General features: G+C 42.1%; 1 protein-coding gene and 1 pseudogene across 1 annotated transcript; both read left to right on the top strand.

Annotated features, from left to right (window-relative positions):
• The first annotated feature begins 11,763 nt into the window (after positions 1-11,763).
• Positions 11,764-15,776, top strand: LOC143587355 (uncharacterized). The gene is made up of 6 exons (XM_077068666.1): positions 11,764-11,802; positions 12,991-13,245; positions 14,029-14,139; positions 14,710-14,778; positions 14,882-15,013; positions 15,558-15,776. Exons 1-6 carry the CDS (start codon positions 11,764-11,766, stop codon positions 15,774-15,776), a joined length of 825 nt encoding a protein of 274 aa, XP_076924781.1.
• Positions 15,777-17,811: 2,035 nt separating this feature from the next.
• LOC143587356 (stress-response A/B barrel domain-containing protein UP3 pseudogene) lies at positions 17,812-18,441 on the top strand (annotated as a pseudogene).
• The last annotated feature ends 2,063 nt before the right edge of the window (positions 18,442-20,504 follow it).

Consider the following 20,504-nt stretch of genomic DNA (forward strand, 5'->3'; position numbering starts at 1 on the left):
ACGTGTCAGACTTTTCGTGTTCTCGAGGTGCTACAGTTGCCTTTCATGTCCCCTCATATAGTGTCAGGAACACGTGTCGCGCTCGCGTTGGTCCGTACCTGCGAGTGGTGGCGCGTGAACTCTGGCAGCAGCTGTATCGTTTATTTTCTTGTCCCCTCACACAGTGTCAGGGACACGTGTCGCGCTCAGCCTTGGCTTACACCTGCGAGTGGGGGCGCGTGAAGTCCGATCAGTACCAAAATTTCTCTCTCCTGGGCCTATAAAAGCAAGCCCTTAAGAGTTTTTATTCTTCATCTTCCTTGTTGTTTATTCAAAGCTTTTCTTTCTTTCATTCTATTCCGATTACCTGTCTTCTGCTTCCAAATCTCTGTTCTTCAGAAGCATCCTTTGTCCGTTTTTATAGTTGTATGTCTGATAGCTCAGACAACACAATCTCCCCTATCCATCGCCGTGTGAAATCGTTAGTGATGTCTACGTTGAAGAAGACCGGCAAGGGGAAGAGGGCTGCTGAGGCCTCATCGGAGGAGGTAGGGAGGACCAAGGCAGTGAAGAAGTGGGATGAGATCCCCTACAAACTGAGGCAGGCCGATTTTGACAGCCTTATCGCCTCTCAGGGTTTTCTCCCTGAGTATGGCAGCATGCTGCCGGCGGCCGGGCAAACGGCGGCGGACCCGCCTACCGGCTATATATCCTTTTACTGCCATTTTTTCACCCACTGCAACCTTCGTCTCCCGATGACAAGGTTTGTGGGTGCGATGCTTAGGTTTTATGGGATTCATATATCCCAAGTCCATCCGTTTGGACTCGTGCGCATGACTCATTTTGAGTTCATGTGCAAATCTCAGCGCGAGGAGCCCACCCCTCGGCGCTTTCAGTTTTTTTATAAGCCCAAGATCCAAGATTCTTGGTTCTCATTTATTCCTCGCAGTCAGAAGGTCAAGTGCTGCACTGTTTCATTCAAGAGCCTTCATGACTGGTCTGAGAGATTTTTTTACATTAAGGCTGGTGTGATCCCCATCCGCATGACCATGCGCGCGATCTCTTCTGCGCCTGCGGATGTGGGTGTCTTCAAGAACCCAACTGGCGCCTGGGTTAAAAAGTTGACTGCCGAGCCATCCCCCGCCAAGAACATTTGCGAGGAGGCGCTGGTGGGGGTTGGTATGAGCAGGAGGTGGGCCGACAGCGCGACTGGGCCCGTTATCCAAGTTGACGGCTTGTGTAAGTTAATCTCATTGCCTTACTTCTGCGCGAATATAATTCGTTTTGCTGATATCATTTGACTTGTTTTGTGCAGTCAGCAAGGAGTATGTCCACGCCGCCTACGATGAGCATATGGAGGGTGGCTCCGTCGCGCTGGGCGCTGGGGAGGTTGGCTTCCCCGATCGCTTCGATGACTTGTTCATCCCTGTTGATCTGGGATTTCTCTTTGACAGCGATGCGCCTGGTAAGCCTTTGTACTTATGCTTATGCCCTTATAATACCAGATTTGGCTAACCTTTCTGTTGCGTGTATTGTAGACGCGCTTGAGAACTACGAGCTGGAGCTCGCGGAAGAGGAGGCGCCCCAACTAAAGCGTAAAGCTAAAGGGAAAACTGGCGCAGGGGCCAGTAAGAAGCAGAAGAAAGATGATGCCCCTGTTGTTCAGGATCCTCCTACTCAGGCGAAGGGACTTGAGAAGACTCAGGTGTTTACCACCAAGTTTTCCTTGTCTTCCCTGCCTCAAAAAGTGGGCAGACCTCCTGTCCATACGAGGTATGGTGGCGCTACCTCCTCCCTTCGCGCGGCGGAAAAGGGAAGCGGCGTTGCGCCTGCCGTTTCCTCTCCGACAGGTATACTTTGCTTATCCTTTATGGTTCTATGAGCGCGATTCTGATAGAATTACTAATGAATCCTTGCTCACTTAAATGTTTGTAGAGCCGGCGACCTTGGTGGACCAACCTCAGGCGCAACAAGGTGCCGAGCCTGCGCCGGAGGTCGCTTCAAAGTCCCCTGTTTTACCCTCAAAAAAGGGGAGAATGGACTTCATGGCGATGTTTGCCTCGCGAACGGAGTTGCGCCAAGGTATGTGTTACGCTTTTATTTTCTGACTTTTTTCTTTTAGATCAAGTCATGAACCATTTCTTTTTGTTGATTTTTTCATAGGAGTTATTGCTGGCGTACAAGCTGCTGGCGGCACTGCTGGCGCCGGTGCCAGCGCCGTTGGTTCTGCTCCTGCTCCTGCAAGCGCTGAATCTCCCCTCATCGGGATTACTAAGGAGCAGGAGGCCGTTTTACGCGCCGACCTGGCGGCGTCGAGACCTCCCTCACCTCCTCCTGCGCACAGCCCTCCTCGCGAGACTGATTTTGGTTCTAGGTCGCAGGAGAAAAGGCCTGTTTCAGAGGAGGATGAGGAGTTTGAAGTTGAAGACTCCGATGGCGGCCGCGCCAGCTCTGCAGCGCCACGAGATTTTCCGGCGCAGTCTTCTCGTGGGGCTGGCGCTGACTTTTCTGCTTCATCCCCGCAGGTATAGTTTTTTTTTTTTTTTTTTTTTTTTTTTTTTTTTTTTTTTTTTTTTGCTCCGCTGCGCGGACTTCCATATTAGTGTATTGATGACTTAGATCATTACTTTGTGTTTGCAGGAAGCCGATCACATTTACCGCCCGAGATGGAACATTACTGAGGACAGCTCATTTCAGTCCATGGGTGTGTGTGAGGACTTCTGGGCTCATTCTGTGCCTCCAGCTGAAAGGAGGTTTCAGGAGGGCCGCGCTCGCGATGACTTGCTCAACGATCATCTGTTTGCTGGGTCGGCTTTCTTTGCTGCCTCCCAAGAGCTTCGCTATGATTACGTAAAGGTACGTGATGCTCTTGCGGAAGCCAAGCAAGAGGCTAAAGTGTCTGCTTGGCATCTTTCTGATGCTCGAGAGAGAGCTGAGAAGCTCCAAGCAGAGCTCAGTGAGAACAGAGCAAGTGCCAACACCGCCTTCGTGAAGCGCGGGCATGAGCTACAGGCTGCGCGGGAGAAGCTACAGGCTTCCGAGGCGGACGCGGCCAAGTACGCGCGTAGAGTGCGCGACTTGGAGCTGGACGCGGAGGCGCGTGACCAAGCTCTTGTCCAGTCTATAACTGACAAATCATCACTGGAGAGTGAGGTTGCGCGCCTGAAGAAGGAGCTGGCGGCCGCGCAGGCCGAGAAAGATGAAGCCTTGGCGACGGCAGCGTCTAGCCAGGAAGCACTCGAGCTTGCGCGAGCGGAAAAGGAAGAAGCCTTGGCGGCAGCAGCGTCCGACAAAGAGGAGCTGAAACAGACTAAGGAAACTGTTGAGTTGTTAAACTCTCAGATTCCTGCTCTTGAGACGTCTGTTGCTTCCCTCGCGCAGGATCGCCAATGGCTAATCTCACAGGGTATGACTCGTTGCGCTTTCGCGATGAAATACTCAGACGAGTTTCAGGCCCTTGTGATGGATTGCAACGCTGCCGCGCGCTTGGTGGGTCGAGCTGAAGGGTTTAAGGATGGCTATGAATATGGCATGCTAAAGAAGAACCCATCCGACTACCCTTATCAGAGCGACGTTGCCTGCGCGGACATGGCCGCGATGGGGGAGAAGTATTTGAATACTCCCATTCCCATCCTTGCGCAGGTATTTTAACCTTAATGAGATTACCTTGACTTATTTTCCAAGTCTTTTTGTACTCATATTTTTCCTTATGATTTGCAGATATCCGCGCTTGCTGACCAGCCCGATCTCGGCGCGCTAAAGAAATTACTTGACGAGTGCGAAGGGGCTGGTGGCGGCGATGATGGCGCGGGGAATGCTGCCCCTGCTAGCGGCTCTGGCGTGGCCAAAGGATCCGCTCCTGACACTATTGTGATAGAAGAATCCATTCAGGACGAACAACTTGACTATGGTCAGTTTGGAGATGACGAGGAGCGGGCTGCGCCAGGTGCTGAGGGCGGTGATGAGGACTATGAAGAGGCTGACGTCGACGTGGAGACTTGAGAAGCCCTTCATGTTTTTTATTTTTATTTGTAATTTGTATCTCATCATCTTGTAAACTTGTAAATTTCAATGCTTTGGAATGAAATTTTGTTTTTCCCTTCTTCGCATCTTGCGCATTCCCCATTCATCTCTTTATATTGCATGTTTGCTTGTTGAATATAAGATATGCTTGCACGTTGAAATAAGAACAAGGTTGTAAGGAAATTATTATACTTAATCCTTGTCATATTGTATGTGATTTTGCCATATCTTGATTATGTTGACACGTGCCTTGGCGCTTTCATTATTCCTCTTTTGCGCGACGTTATCTCGCATTTATTATATGGAATTATGAGTTTTTTAGCCTTTACGTGTCAGTATGTGTTACTCAGATATCCATTACAATTTCATGCGCGACCTCGACCTGAGACCTTAACAACTATGTTTTGGCATTTGCTTTGCCTTAGTTGTACTTAGGTATTTTTATGGTCAGGCTGCGCAGTATGTAGGATGGATGTTGTGAGTGATTTGAGCTAAGGCTCACATTATTGGGCTAAGGCCCTGAGCTAAAGCTCATATTATTGGGCTAAGGCCCTGACGTTTTAGAGTTAAGACTCGTTAACGCGTTTGAGCTTGAAGCTCGCGCATGTATGTTTTACTTCGTTTTATTTCGTTTTGATGTCAATACAATGTTGTCATATTGCTCAAAATTAATAAAGGGAAGTGTGAAACATGTATGCAAAAGGTAATAGAATCCACATTAAGAGAAGATAGCGCGTATCATTATTCATAATGGCTTAAAAAGCCTTGATTACAAACTTAACAATTTTTACATGAAACATTTTCTAAGCTGTGCCGCGTTCCATGCGCGCGGGATCTTCTTTCCATTCAAATCTTTTAAAGCGTATGCGCCTTTTCCCAATTCTTCCGAGACTTGATAAGGTCACTCCCAATTGGGGGACATCTTTCCCGGGGGTATCGCGCGGCTAGCTTCATTGTTTCGAAGGACAAAATCATTCTTCTTGAAGTGGCATTCTTTCACGCGCTGATTGTAATATTTTTCCAGTTTTTTCTTGTACTTGGCTTCACTGATGATAGCCGCCTCTCTGCGCCCTTCAAGTAAGTTGAGATCCAACCTCCTTTCGCGCTCGTTATCAATCTTGTTCATCATGAGCACTCTATGGGATGGGCATCCAATTTCTGCTGGAATCATAGCCTCCGTTCCATAGGTTAGGCTAAACGGGGATTCGCCATTGCTGGTTTTGCTTAATGTCCTGTGTGCCCACAGGACATTAGGTAGTTCTTCGACCCAAGAATGGGATTCTCCCTCCAACCTTTTCTTCAGCCCATTTAACAAGCTTTGATTCGCGCGCTCCACTTGGCCATTCCCCTGAGGGTGGTATACCGAAGTGAAGATTTGGTTGATGCGCAATTCCTTGAGCCAGTTGGATATCTTCATGTCAGTGAATTGTTTGCCATTATCGCTCACAATTTCCATGGGCAAGCCAAAACGGCATATGATGTGGCTCCAGATAAACTGCTTCATCGCTTCGGCTGTGATTTTTGCTAGTGGCTTGGCTTCAACCCATTTTGTAAAATAGTCTACTGCCACTACCAAAAATTTTACTCGCCCTTGCGCTTGCGGTAGGGGACCCACAATATCGATTGCCCATTTGTGGAAAGGCCATGCGGAGGTCACCGGAATCAAGTTGTTCTTTGGCCGCATGGTGTTTGGCGCATAGCTCTGACATGCTTTGCATTTTTGGATCTCTTTTAAAGCGTCCAAGTACATGCCTGGCCAATAGTAGCCTACGCTCATTGCCTTGGCAACCACCATGCGCGGGCCAGCATGTATTCCACGGATTCCTTCGTGTATCTCTCTGATCACATAGCTTGCTTCCTCAGCATCTAGGCATTTCATGAGCGGTCCCAGATAAGAGCGTCGATATAATGTACCATCAAGCAGTTCATAGTTCTGCGACTTGTGTCTTATCTTCCTCGCCTGTGCGCGATCGTCCGGTACTTTTCCCTCCTTCAAGAATTCCATTACTGGAGTTATCCATGATGAAGGGGTTGTATGAGTTACAAGGACAGACTTCGCTCCCACCGACGGGTTGCTCATTACTTCTACCCTGACATCTTTGCCAAAGTGATCGAAGCTGGTTGATGCCATCTTGCTCAGCGCGTCAGCAGATTTGTTTTCACTGAGCGGAATATGAATGATTTTGAAGCAGTCAAATTGCTCGATGAGCTTTTTCGCCTGCTCTAGATACAGAGGCATGGTGTTCTCCTTGGCATCATAAAGGCCATTGACCTGTGCTGCTACCAAGTATGAATCAACATGGGCCTCTAGCTTTTTAACTCCGAATTTGTGCGCGATGCGCAGGCCAGCCAGCAGGGCTTCATACTCAGCTTCATTGTTGGTGCTCTTGAAGTCCAACCTGATGGCGTAAGTATATTCCTGATTCTCTGGATCCACCAGCTTGAGGCCTGCGCCGGATCCTTCGTTGTTTGAAGCTCCGTCGGTGAATAATCTCCACACATTTTCTTCATCATTGGCTCGCGGAGGATCTACCTCGCGCTGAGCCTCTTCAATTTTTCCTTCGGGGACTTCTGCAATGAAATCAGCCAAGACTTGTCCCTTTATTGCTGGACGGGGCTTATAGGCGATCGTGTGCTCTCCTAATTCCAGCGCCCATTTTGTTAGCCTTCCCGAGAGCGCGGGGCGCCGCAAGACTTGCTGGATGTTGTAACCAGTTAGAACTTCAATAGGATGACCATTGAAATATCTATGAAGCTTGCGCGACGCATGTGTTAGTGATAAAACTAACTTTTCCATGATGGAGTAGCGCGTCTCAGGATCTGTCAGCACCCGACTCACATAGTATATTGGCGTTTGGATTCCCTTGCGATCCACCAACAATACTGCGCCAATGGCGCGCTCTCCTGCTGATAGGTACAATGTCAAAATTTCACCAGGAAGTGGAGCTGTGAGCGTGGGCAGATTTATCAAACATTCTTTTATCTCACTGAAAGCTTGCTCGGCCTCAGGAGTCCATTTGAATTGACTTTTCTTTAAACAATTTCTCAATGTGTTGACAAATGGGGTAGATTTGCTTGCATGGTTCGCTAGGAACCTGTTGATTGATACCAATCTACCATTCAGCTTCTGGACTTCTTTCATGGTGGATGGCGAGGGCATGTCAAGGATGGCCTCCACCTTCTCAGGGTTCACCTTGAAACCATCCTTGGTGACCATTACACCTAGAAATTTTCCCTCTTGTACGCCGAAAGTGCATTTGCTCGGATTGAGCTTCATGTTAACTTCCTTTAGGCGCCCAAGGGTTTCTTCGATGTCTTTGAGCATTTGTTTTTCCTCCCTGCTTTTGATCACTAAATCATCCACGTAGACTTCTAGGTTTCTCCCAATTTGCTCGCTGAAAACGGCATCCATAAGTCTTTGGTAGGTGGCTCCCGCATTCTTCAAACCAAAGGGCATTTTTGTGTAACAAAAAACACCATTGTCGGTTCTGAAGGCGGTCTTGTCCTCATCTTGTGGTGCCATTTGAATCTGGTGATAGCCCTTGTAGGCATCCAGGAAACATTTGAGCTTGAATGGCGCCACGGAGTCCACCTTTGCGTCGATGTTTGGGAGGGGGGTAACAATCTTTTGGGCATGCTTTGTTGAGGTCCTTGAAGTCAATGCACATCCTCCACGACCCGTTACTTTTCTTTACCATCACAGGATTGGCTACCCATGTCTGGTATCGTATCGGGCGGATGATGTTTGCGCGCAATAGATCCTCAACTTGCTCATTCATGGCCCTCGCCTTCTCATCCCCCATGACTCTCTTCTTTTGAGCAATTGGCTCTACAGACTTGAACGTGTTGAGAGAATGTTGCGCCAGGTCTCGCGGAACCCCAGTCATATCAGAGTGTTGCCACGCGAAGACCGACATATATGCTGTGAGCAATCTTTTCATTCTCAACCTCGTGTCGTTTGATATCGTAGCGCCAATTGTGATTGTCTGCTCCGGGAATTTTGGGTTGAGAATCCATTCCTCTGGCGCGTTGTCTGCCATTGGAAGTTTCATTCGCCCTTCCCGCGGAGTACTTGTCACTGCACACAAATGATCTCGGTATACAAAAGTTACACCTGTTGGTGTTGGGAACCCTAACGCGCCGTGCGCTGGCGACGGTATGGCGTTGAATTGGGCATTCGTTCCTCTACCCAAGATCATATTGTGGCATGAAGTGGTGGGCAAGACCAAGAAGTTGACAACTTCGGCTCGCTTGTATTTCTCATCCCCCATAGTTAGTTCAAATTGTATTTGACCTAGGGGATGAATGATTTCATTTGAAACACCAGAGATTGGTGCATTCACAATTTCAAGCCTTGCTTGGTCTGCTAGATCCAACTTCCTGAAACATTGCTCATACATGATGTCTGATTCGCTGCCAGTGTCCACCAGGACTTTTGACACTTCATAATGAGCAATGTGTGTAGTGATGACAAGAGGACTGCTGATGGAAGGGCCTCCCCTGATTCTTGGGAAGATTACTTGTTGCTCGCGCCAATCTCCTTGGATTTGCGCGTTTCTCTTTCTTGATCCTTGCCCTTGCCTTCCTCCCTCGGCTACACAGATTCTTTTGAACTTTTTATTGGCAGAGGCTCCTTCTGGTTGCTCATTTTCTGGTCTTGAGTTTTTCACCAGGTGAGCCAGCTTGCCTGATTTTACATCTTTTTCAATTGCATCCTTCAAGTGGTGGCATGCATCAGTGTTGTGTCCTGTGGACTTGTGAAACTCACAATACTTGCCACTGTTTGATGGTCCCTTGTGGTGTAGTGGCTTGGGGCTTTTGAATTGGACATTCTCAGTGCTTAACACCTGTGAAGGTGTTTTAGTGAGGGGAGTCCATATTCTAGGCAGAGGTCTGTTAGGATCTCTGCCGCCTTCCGTCTTGTCACCCTCCCCGCGATTACGAACGTCTTTTTGGGGCTGGGGTGAGCTTGGTTGCGCCTGTTTTTCTGCGGAAGAAAAACTTGTTGGTTGCAACCTGGACCATACAGAGTTCTGTTTGCCCCTTCTTTCGTTGGTGCGCGGTGCCTCTGATTGATGCCCTCTTTTTCTCGCTCTATCTTGGGCAATTTGTTTTTCATTTCTCGCGAAGACTCGCGATGCTTCCATTAGCTTGGCCCAAGTGGTGGGCATGCCATCTCTGCTCACGAGAGCTCGGCGGAGTTGATCACTGCGCGCGCCCTGTATAAAGGCCACGCGCAATAGTTGCTCAGTGATACCTCCGATTGCCAGAGACTCCTGATTGAAACGAGTTATGTAGTCTTCAATCGTTTCATCATTCCTGCGCACGCAGTGCATGATGTCATCAGGGTCGCGCGTGTGTCTGCGCTGCTGTACGAAGTGAGCTTGGAACTTTTCCAAAAGTTCCTCGAACCCATCGATTTGCCCGGTCGGCAAGCTTTCGAACCAGACACGCGCCGCGCCCGTGAGGCAGCGAGCAAACATGTGACACCATGTTGGCATCGTCCAGCTTTCTAGGTTTCCAGTGTTGTAAAAACCTTGCAAGAAATCGTCTGGATCTGTTGTGCCGTCATATTTGCCCAAACCACTTGGCATCTTGGTTTTGTGCTGAATGGGGGCCTTCGCGATGCGCTCAGTGAATTTTGAATGTTTCACTAAGATGGCTGGCCTATACGGTGTGGTTACGTCCACTTGCCCTCTCACTGGTGGGCTGTACGGTGTGTGCAGATCCAGATCGGCTCTGGCTCCAGGCGCCATGTTCATTTGCGCGCGGGGCTGTGAGCCTCCTGCATGAGTATCTCGCGTCCTCCTGACGCTGTGCACTTCTTCATCACTAAACTCAGCGTGTTCAGTGTGAACAGAGTGACCCTCTTCCGGCGCGCGCCCCCTTCTTGTTCCATGAACGGTTTGCTTATCAAACGCTTGCCTTTGTGTTTTGTGTTTGACCAGCTCATTGTATTTGTCCATTAGACGCCGTTGCTCGTTTATGAGCCATTCTTTAGGGTCATTTGTTTCATCTTCTGGACCCATTGGTCCTTTTTGTTTCGCGCCGGCAAGATTTTGTAACGTGAGATCGTCTGGAGGAGTTTCAGTCTGGCCATGAGGAGTTGTGATGAAGGGACGGTTACTGGTGGTGCGCGTAGAATCACGCGGCACCCTCAGAAACTGTTGTCCCTCATTAACATCCTCACGTTCAATATCCTCCAGAACTTGATCAACGTTACGAACGCCAGAAACCATGGTGAAAATTTTTTTTATATAGATCTGATGAGATCTTGTTGCCGTTGTAACAGGTGATGGCGCCAATGAAGAAACGTGGATCGACTCACTGGTAGACGATCTACTTTCCTCGGGTGTGATTATGCTATTTCACCGATGGATCTCTGGGATCTGGATTCTTCCACCTACAAAATGAACAGCACCGTAAACTTACCCCTCAGAAAGGGACAGAGGGGTCCTCTTTGGGGTAACCCTCCGGTGTGAGAATAAGTGTTTGTAGGAGAAGATAATAATATGAGAGTAAGGAAATTGGAGAGTATTGCTTAATATAGCTGAATACTGTGTAATTGTGTTGTTTGTCTCCTTGTGGAGTTGATGTGGTATTTATAGTGCTAGGGTTTCCAATGATTGGTCTCAGACCCAATTAGGGCCTTGTTGGCCTCCTCCAATTGCTTTGCGCCACGTGTCCTTGGGGACACCTGGTGCTTTTTCATTGGTTATAATCACGTGGTAGCACATGGGTTATGCTGAGTTGTCCACCTTTCATTGGCAGCTGTCAACATCAGCATATTCTTATTCCTTAAAAAATACCTTCTGGAAGGTTGTCTGACGTGCACAATCAAGGTTGCCCTAATCCTGATTTGGATAAGGACGAGGTTGATTATGTGCATGTGTGATATGCGCCTATCCTGAGGATGCGCGAGGTCTTCTCTTTATTCTCACGCGCAGATGTTTCATGCGCAGATGTGATATGCACAAGCATGTGATATGCGCCACGCGCGGATACGCCACGCGCAGATGTGATATGCGTGAGCATATGTGGTGCGTGAGCATATGTGGTGCGTGAGCATATGTGATGCCTGAGCATGTGATGCATGAGCATACGTGATATGCGCCATGCACATAGGTTTTGGCTTTGTGCCTTTATAATATCTTGATTTCAAGCCTCTTGTCTATATCTTGTGGGTTGACCCGCCTCGCTCGGTGTTGAGGCGGGTACATACCTCTTCATATATATCAAAAACATTGTGTTTAGACGTGAAACAACTTAATTGAACCCTAATTTTGGCATCATAAACAGCTAGGTTCAATGTTTTTGTCAACAGGTTAACAAGAAGAGTTTTGACTTTTATGTTATTGGTGTAACATTGTTAGTAAAAAAATAGCTTGGATTATTGTTTATAAGTTAGGTCACTATGAAAAAACGAGATAAAAATATATACGTGTTTATTTACTTTTATTACATATGTGACTCGGATTTGAACACCATCTTGTTAGGATGTCAAGCTGATTCGAAAATTTGAATTATTATATATTAAAAAGCAAAGTATAAAAGTTTAAAACATTTTACATTGGCCACCAAAGTTACATGTTCTTAAAACTGTAGCCGTCTAAGTTTCGCACATTTACACTTTTGATACAAGACTTTTAGCATTTCAACTTTGTTCTCAAAACTTTTATTCTGACGGTACCATAACGAACCGGACCAATACCATCCGAGTTACGGCGTGTCCCCGCCTTGACGCGCTGGTTTAAAACATCTATGCAGAGACGCTCCGATTCTATTGGGTTTTCCAGCGAGGTAATTAACATAAACGTCAGGGTTCATTTGCGAATCAAGTTCGAGCTGTCGCAACGCACAGTAACTAAATCTTGTTTTGCTCAAATTTCATTTTCGGGTAGATTCAAATAATAAACACATTTTGTAGTTGTAACATTGTGTACTTGGGCAACTATTACCTTAAAACAAGCTATATGATGTAACTCCTAACTTACCATATGTATGATTAGAGACGGCACATAAACAGAATAATGCTTTATGCTCTATAATAAACTTTTTCTTCTTCTAACATAAGTAAAGTAAATATGTTTTCATAAGAATAACTTTAAGTTGTTTTGTCAAACTTTTTGAGTTGCTATTATAGATAAAAGAATATTGAGGATCGAGTTATAATTCATTCTTAATTAAAAATGACCATGTGATTATCATTGCATTATTTTAATCAAATAAATTAATTAAAAATGCGGTTTCGTCACTATGGTTTGTCTAAATCTGCGGTTTTAGTTCAATAGCTTTTAAATATGCGATTTTCATCTCTGTGGTTTCATTTCACTTGCAATTAAACCCAATCTCACTAACCCTGTTAAGTCTGCTCGTTAAACCCATTAGTGTGCCCCTCACGTGAGGGGCAGTTTTGTCTTTTCACCCCCAAATACGCCTCAGCTCCTCACGCGAGGGGGCTTGCGAATTAGGGCTGAGGTTTATTTTGGGCTAAATCGGCCAATTAATCACTCAATGGTCAAAATCCAGCCAAAATCAAGATTAATCAAACTTAATAGGCTTTTTCTAATAAGGTTCTGGCCAAAATCGGCGGTTTCCGACGAGATTTCGGCCAAAATCAATAGTTTCCGACAAGATTCTAGCAAAAATCAACGGTTTCTAACGAAATTCTAGCCAAGATATGTTTATATATGTATAAATTTAAAATTACATTTAAAAATATATACGTGTATATAAAACTGAAAATTATATTAAACCTTGACCCGATTAATCCAGTGTGATTGCTAGTCCACACTCTTCCGTCATACTAGCGATTTTTAAAACCACAAAACACATGTTAAAGTTAACCAAATGTGGGGACTGTCCACCATGCCACCGTGGCACTAAACCAGCCAATCAAAACCAAGTAACCACGTGTACTTGCATCCAAGGGCAATTTCGTCCAATTGGTTACACCGAAACCAATACTCTGTTACTCTCCAACAACAGTATCTTGCCGCTACTGCAACCGCCTTGGATCCTCCGCGCACACAGCCACACGCAGTAGTGATGTTTAATTCACTGTTTTTATTTTTAACCTTGTTGTTATGTTCATCGTTGATTCAGTTATCGCATTGTGCAAAACCAGCTGGAGTTGCTCGGAGAGGCGATATACCGTTTATTAAATGTCAAGTGTGCGAGAAGCTCGCGAAGGAGTTACACGAACAAGTTCGAAGCAAGCAGACGAACGTATCTCCGAAGAAGGTGATTAACTCGTTATTTATCTGATTTTGTTTTAATAATTATAAAATTGCTTGTGGTTAGATGATTCGTAATGACCTAATTGTTACGTCATCAAATTATAACGGTTTTCGTTTAGTGATTCTGTTAGTATTTGTTGTTTTGTGTGTGTGATTGTTGTTTATCAATTTTGTGTTAGATCTCATGTGCAATGTGAATGTAGTTGCAGGATTCACGAGTGGCCTAATTGTTATGTTATCAATTGAGAATGGTTTACTATCATAGTAACGAAGGATTAAGCATCTAGCATGTGGATTCCGTTAGTATTCGTTTGTTTAATAAATAAACGAACATGAACAAGGAATTTCGGTCTAAATAAATGAACATGAACTAAGAGCGTGCTCGCTCATTTGTGTCCGTGAACGTTCATTAATCTTTGTTTGTTTATGTTTGTTCATTAAAGGTTTTTTTATATTGATTTAAGCAAAATTATTAGCTCTAAAAATATATGCATGAGTATTATGTGATTAGTTTATATGTAAATTAGCATATGGATATGAATGTTAAAAGAAAAATACCAATAGACACTTGGTAGCTGGACCGAACCGTTGGCACTCACCAATCTAAGGCTAGACGAATCAATAAGACATTGTTTGTGATCGTGAACCGTTAACGGACAAGAAATTTTGTTCGGTTAGGTGCCCATGAACTGTTCGCTTGTCCGATAAAAGCTTAACAGATGAACATGAACAAGACCTCTTTCAGTTCATTTACAACCCTAATTGTTGTGTATCAATTTTGTATCAGATCTCAGAGTATGATGTAATCGAAATTTCGGAGAATGTGTGCAATTTGAAGAAGCAAGAAGCTGACTGGATCCTGAAAATTGACATCGTAGAGCAAGGTGATAGATTGGAGGTAATTGTTAACTTGATTTCAATTATTCTATTCTGTTAGTCACAAAGTGTGGAAAAGTGGAATATAATTAGGTTTTACTTGATAATATTCGATGATGTATTGGCATCTGAGAGTTGAGCCAGTAAATAAGTAGGTCTGGTACTAGATTTTGGCAATTTATGCCATTCAATAATTTCATATTGTGGTCCAGCTTATATGATGCGGATAAAATGAACATGGATTCAAATATTTCCTACTTATTTCTTTGAGAAATGAATTTGGACTTAAAAAACTGGTATAAATGAACTTTTACAATAAAATGCCTTTTGTTTTTGGCCCATTGGTAGCTTAACACAACATGAGAATATTACATGATTGACCAATGATTTCCATTTGTATAGAAAAGTAGAATCGAGAATGTAGGCGTTGAAATTTGTTGTATAGCATCCAGCATTTCCATTTTCTGGATCTCATTTGTTTGGTGTGGGGATAGATATATTTGCAGCTAAAATTTGGTGTAAAGTATAAACAAATGGAACATTTTTATATTCATTGGATGGTATCTTATCTTTTTATCCGGTCCACTTGCAGCTTGTTGAACAAGATTCTGAAGGACAATGTGGTTCAGAGTGCAAAACTATCGAACGAGCTTGTCAAGAGGTAACAATTTGTTTACCTTTTGCTTTACTATTTATTATTTATATCGTAATGCTTTTGTTACTTTTTAATGGTATAATTTTTAATATTTTGGTGATTGTTTTAGGTTATTGGGTACTATGACACAGATGTTGCGGAGTATATTTACCAAAAGAAGCCTACTTTGAGTTCTTTGGTTAAATTCCTATGCAAAGATCTCACTAAAGCATGTAATACCAAGCCACCACCAGTTCCTAAGGTAGATCTTTTCATGATGCTAATATGCTCCTCATTCCATGATGATTACAACGTATGAACAAAATTAAGCGATTCGACTATTTGTCGCATGTATAAAACATGATGATTACAACATATGAACAGAATAAAGCGATTTGACTATTTGTCACATGTATAAAATCTAAATGCTTATTAATATTGATAAAATACGGTAGCCATGTAGCTCTGAAAATTTCTAAAAAGATAAAGTAAAAAATATTGCAAAATTTCATGGGACATTTAGCAATAGATGTTGCAGACCCTTGCACGCCAATTTCCTTCGCACCATCTGCTTCACATGTGAACAAACATGATTAGTCCAACAATTAAAGCAATAAAAAAAACCTAAATTAGGGATGAAAAAATTGGTGTTTGGTTCAGTGAGGTCCATACTCTTCGGATTAACATAATGTTTTTGGTTTCTTTGGGTTATTTAATTTTTGTAAATTACCAAAATTATCCTTACTTTAATATTTCATGTCGTAACGGATTTATTTATTTACTTATTTATCTTGTAAAATTTTCAGGATCGAGAGCCTGGGGAAATTTTTGTCCCGAAGTCAGCAAAAGAAGCTGAAATGGAAAAGATGTTGAAATCAATGGAGGGTATTCCTGGAGCACCTAGCATGAAAATGTACTCAAGGGAAGAATTAATGAGTGGAAAAGGATTTGATGATGAAGATGACGACGACGATGATGAAGAACAATCAATCCCTTCAAATTTGGTAAGAATCTTGGAATCTTGAAGCAGCAATTTCAACGAACTTGCTTACGAATCGGTGGATCTTTGTAATGCATGTATATTATAAAATGATTAAAAACAGACAAAAAGAACTAAAAGTTAGCAGCTTTGACCTATTATTCAACCATGATCTCTAGAACTAGTGGCTGATAAGTGAATATTTTGGTTTTTAAGGGAAAGATTATGAGGGAAAAAGAAAGCGATAACAAGAAAGTGGATTGGAAGCAAAAGATTACAGAAGGAATAATAAGTGCTGGTGAAGCAACAAAGATGCATGCCACTAAAATGGCTTTTAAGTTGCAGAAATGGTGGAAAGCAAAGAAGGCTACCTTTACACAGCACAAGTCAAAATCTGCCAAAGTTGAACTTTGAGGTTTGCTTCTTTTTTAAAACATAATTTTGTAATCTTATTTGCTTTTTAGAATTAACTGTATAATTTTTGTTTATTTATGAGAAAAGATAGGATAATTAACTTATCATAAGCAATTTACACCACATAACAGTTTTTTCCTAAAGGGCTAATTACATGTATTTTGCATAATATAAGTTCTATATTGGCCTTCCTATTTTATTTATTTTTGTTTCCACATATAGTCACCACATCTTCCAAGTTCACAACACTTTGTTTCCGGTGTGTGTTTCTTGACCTCGGCCTTGGATTGCATCCAAAATGAGTGGGTCGGGTCAACGGATAAATTTGAACTTGCTAGGATTGATTGACCCAAGACCCTGTTCGTCTAGACATTCAAATGTGCAAATCATAGGATTGCTTAGCAACTTTGTGTTGGAGCCATTAAGAGACCAGGCCGATTATGTTTCTAAAACTTACCCATTACGGGGCTTCATAAACCATTACGAGGTGTCTTTAAAATGAACCAAACACGCTTTACCTCTGACCGATTCAGAAGAGGTTACCGAACATCCCCGGAGAAACTGGCATCATCACGTCTATACCCTTCATCTGTATGTAAGAGAATTAAAAAATTATCACAAAAGGTTTAACTTAATAAAAATATTACATTTGCATATAAATAAAACAACAGTCAGTTTAGTCTTCAAAATAAAGCCTGGCCAAGCTGAGCTCGTTTATTAAATGGGCTCCAATTTAGGCTGTGTAATCTAGTAACCGAAAGCCTGAAAGGTAACCTGTTCCTGAATTTACAAGGGAAAATTCTTAAAATAGCCTTTTTATATAAAGAGATTCTAAGTTTATCCCTCGTAATTAAAGTTTCCAGCTTTGTCCCTTACGTATCTCATTGTCGGGCGATGTGTTAGGGAATACCGCCGTTGAGTTAGTAAACCAATCGGATAACAACGCGTGGGCGGAATACGCGTGGTTGACGATGCGTTAAGTATTAATTTATCGTTGACGATGAACATCAACCATGCGTATTCGGTATTCCGCCGGCGCGTTGTTTTTTGATTGGCTTACTAACTCATCGGCGGTATTCCCTAACACATTGCCGGCGATGAGATACGTAAGGGACAAAGCTTGAAACTTTAATAAGATGGACAAACTTAGAATCTTTTTCTATAAAGAAACTATTTTAGGAATCTTCCCTATTTACAAATCTTTTAAATTCTTTTATTGAATGATTAAGATTATCATAGTAGTAATAATGCATCTTCTAACTATAACAGCAGTCTCTCTCATAATTCTTAGTAGTTACAAATCATGACATGTATTTGACTATCTGTACACTTATTTTGGTCTAGTCCATTTGTTACAATAATGACAAAGATTTTACCACCACTAAATTATTGTATTTCATTTCAACCACTACAAAATTCTTAACCTTATTACATTATTCAATAAATGTGATGTTTTTGGAAGCATTATAAATGAACACGCTAAAAGAGAAAAAAAACAAGACACGACGCTACAAAAATCATATGCTTTTAAATATTTGTTAATCAAGTTAACACGTTTACAACTTTACATGGATATAAATAGATAGTGAACATCTCATGACCAATATTCATAACATCATTCAGAATATTATTCTTTACATTTCTCAGCCACTGAGCCACCAACCAGAATGTCTGCACACCACCAAACCGTCGAGCACGTCGTCCTCTTCAACTTCAAACCTGACGTTGACTCCACCAGAGTCGCAACCATTATAGACGAAATCAAAATTTTGGCTTCACTCGGCGTCACCCTTTATCTCAGTGTGGGAAAAATCCTACGATGTTCGTCTAGTTCACTTAGCTTCAGTCACATTGTCTACGGTCGTTTCAGTTCAATCGAATCTCTGCAGGCGTACGACCAGCATCCAGATCACTTGCGTTTGGCTGAGAGAATAATACCGTTATTTGATGACTTTGTGATTGTTGATTGGATATCCGACGGGGGTAGTGGCTCGATCAAGCCAGGGTCAGTGATGAGACTTACGTTGTTGAAGTTAAAGGAGGATTTGGCTGAAAATGAGAAAGATAAGTTAGTTGAAGAGCTTAAAAGTAAAGTTAAAACGAGTGACAATATAATAAGTGTTGGTGAGAGTTTGTCTTATGAATTGGCCAAGGGGTACTCGATCGCTATGATTGCGGTTTTTGATGATGTGGAGGCCGTTGACTCAGATGCGGAGCTGGCTAACTTGCATGAATCTATAGTGAAGGATTTTGTAGAGAGCAAGGTTGTCATTGACTATGTGGTTCCGTTATCATAGGTTGCAAAATATTGATCGATAATCGTTCTCATTTGTTTGTTTGAATGATTGCTTGTTTGAAATAAAGAAAAGAACAATTTCTTTATCCCTGGTCTAGAATAGTTTTATTTCTTTATTATATGTATTTTGAATATATTATTTATAGGTAAAAGTAAAATTATATAAAAGTACAAATGAAAAGAAAATATATATATATATGGAAGTCACAATGAGTATCTTTTAAGAAATTAGTGTATATGCTTAAAAACCTTGGTTAGTTTTTGATTTAATCATCCATCATTGATTTCGGTTTTCAAATCCAATCATCTATCCAATACAAGGTTAGTGGTTAGTTTTTGTTTGATCGCATATGTTGGTCATTTATGTGTAATTATAATATGCTTAAGCTTGATTAGGATTATAGAAGACGAATAGAAAAATATCTAATCTGATATTAAGTGAATAAGATTACCGTTAGTACTATTAGTATTAGATTAGGATCATACGTTTATGTTTAAAATTACGTATTCATTGTGTTGAATTTATGCACTCAGGGATTACTGGTGATTTATTTTATAAGAAAGACGGTCAATTTAGGATTAGTCATTTTTTTACGTGACTCCGCTTGACCCAACCGGAAAGCCTTGACAACGGTCAAGCACGGGCAAATACTGAACCCATTTGAAAAACTTCTGGTTCTAATGATTTTGATCATGATAGCAGTAATAACACGTTTTCTAACCATAATAACAGTCTCTTTTAGTATATTCTTGGTAGTAATAAAACGAGAGAGTATGTTAGTATGTGTATGTTTTCAGAAACTTAGTTAGAGATTTCAACATACGAGTTACCAAACCATGACATGTATTTGTACACTCAGGGCCAGCTCAACAAATGTGAGGCCTAAATCGAAATAGGATTTTGTAGCATTTTCATGGCAATTGTTAAAAAAAAATTTTATTTTTTATTTATTTATTATTATTTTTTTTGCTTATCACAAGTTTTAAACTCATGACCAATACTTAAGTAACAACCAAATCTACCACCACACCATATATTACTTCGAGGTTACTTTACCCATTATAATATATCTATATATAATATTTTTTTGAACTTGAAGACGTTAATTAAGTGTGGGCCTAAAACTCCAACTTGTTTCCGTTGGCCCATGAACCGCCCCTGCGTACCCTTTTATTTTGGTAATATACAACCACCCCTAAACACATTGACCACCAATACCATTACTTAAATTCAGGCCCGTCTATGAGGGTGTGGCCTCAAGTCCCTACTCCTTTTTAGGGCCCATGGATTTAAAAAAAATTAATGAGTGAATAGCCATTTTCGTCCCTGTGGTTTGCGACTTTCGCCACTTCAGTCCAAAGTTTGATTTTTTGTCAATTTAGTCCTAGTAGTTTTCATTTTTAGCCTGTTATATCCTCCCGTCTAACGGCATCCAAGTATGCCGTTAGTTTAAGGGTATTATTGTCTTTTTCTTTTTAGTTTTAGATTATGTTTAATTTAAATCAGTTTTCTTTTCCTTATAAGACCAAAAGCAGAACGAAGCCCTAGCTTATCAACCTAATTGTTCCATCAAAACTCTAGATCATCAATCATGGTTTTCTGCTCATGTGGTTGGCCTACTGTGATTCGTACCTCATATACGGAGAGTAACCCAGGAAGACGGTTCTTTTGTTGCAGCAAACAGGTAACTTATACAATTGTATTGAACAAACATTTGAAATTAGGTTTTTTTCCCCTAATTTTTGCCCTAATTTTTGTTAATTGCAGCCAAGGAGTTGTGGCTTTGTTGTTTGGATGGATCCTCCAATATGTCAAACATGTACTAAATTGGAATTGAAGACCAAAAGAATGAAGTTTGCATTGACTTTTGTTTTGGTTGTTTTTTTCCTTTATGTATGTTTCCACTGAATGTTGAAGTTGTCTTGCTAAGATCTCTTTGTTGTATGGTCATCGTACCACTGTATTGTCTTTTGTAGTACTAATTTTATGATATGAAAATGTATGGTCTTTGTTTGAACATATGGTTAGATTAAACAACTCAATGTTTGATTAAGTGTTTTGTA

This window comes from Bidens hawaiensis, unplaced genomic scaffold (assembly GCF_021521415.1).
Source record: "Bidens hawaiensis isolate Kalapana, Puna unplaced genomic scaffold, B.hawaiensis_p1.1 tig00035461_1, whole genome shotgun sequence".
Lineage (NCBI taxonomy): Eukaryota > Viridiplantae > Streptophyta > Magnoliopsida > Asterales > Asteraceae > Bidens > Bidens hawaiensis.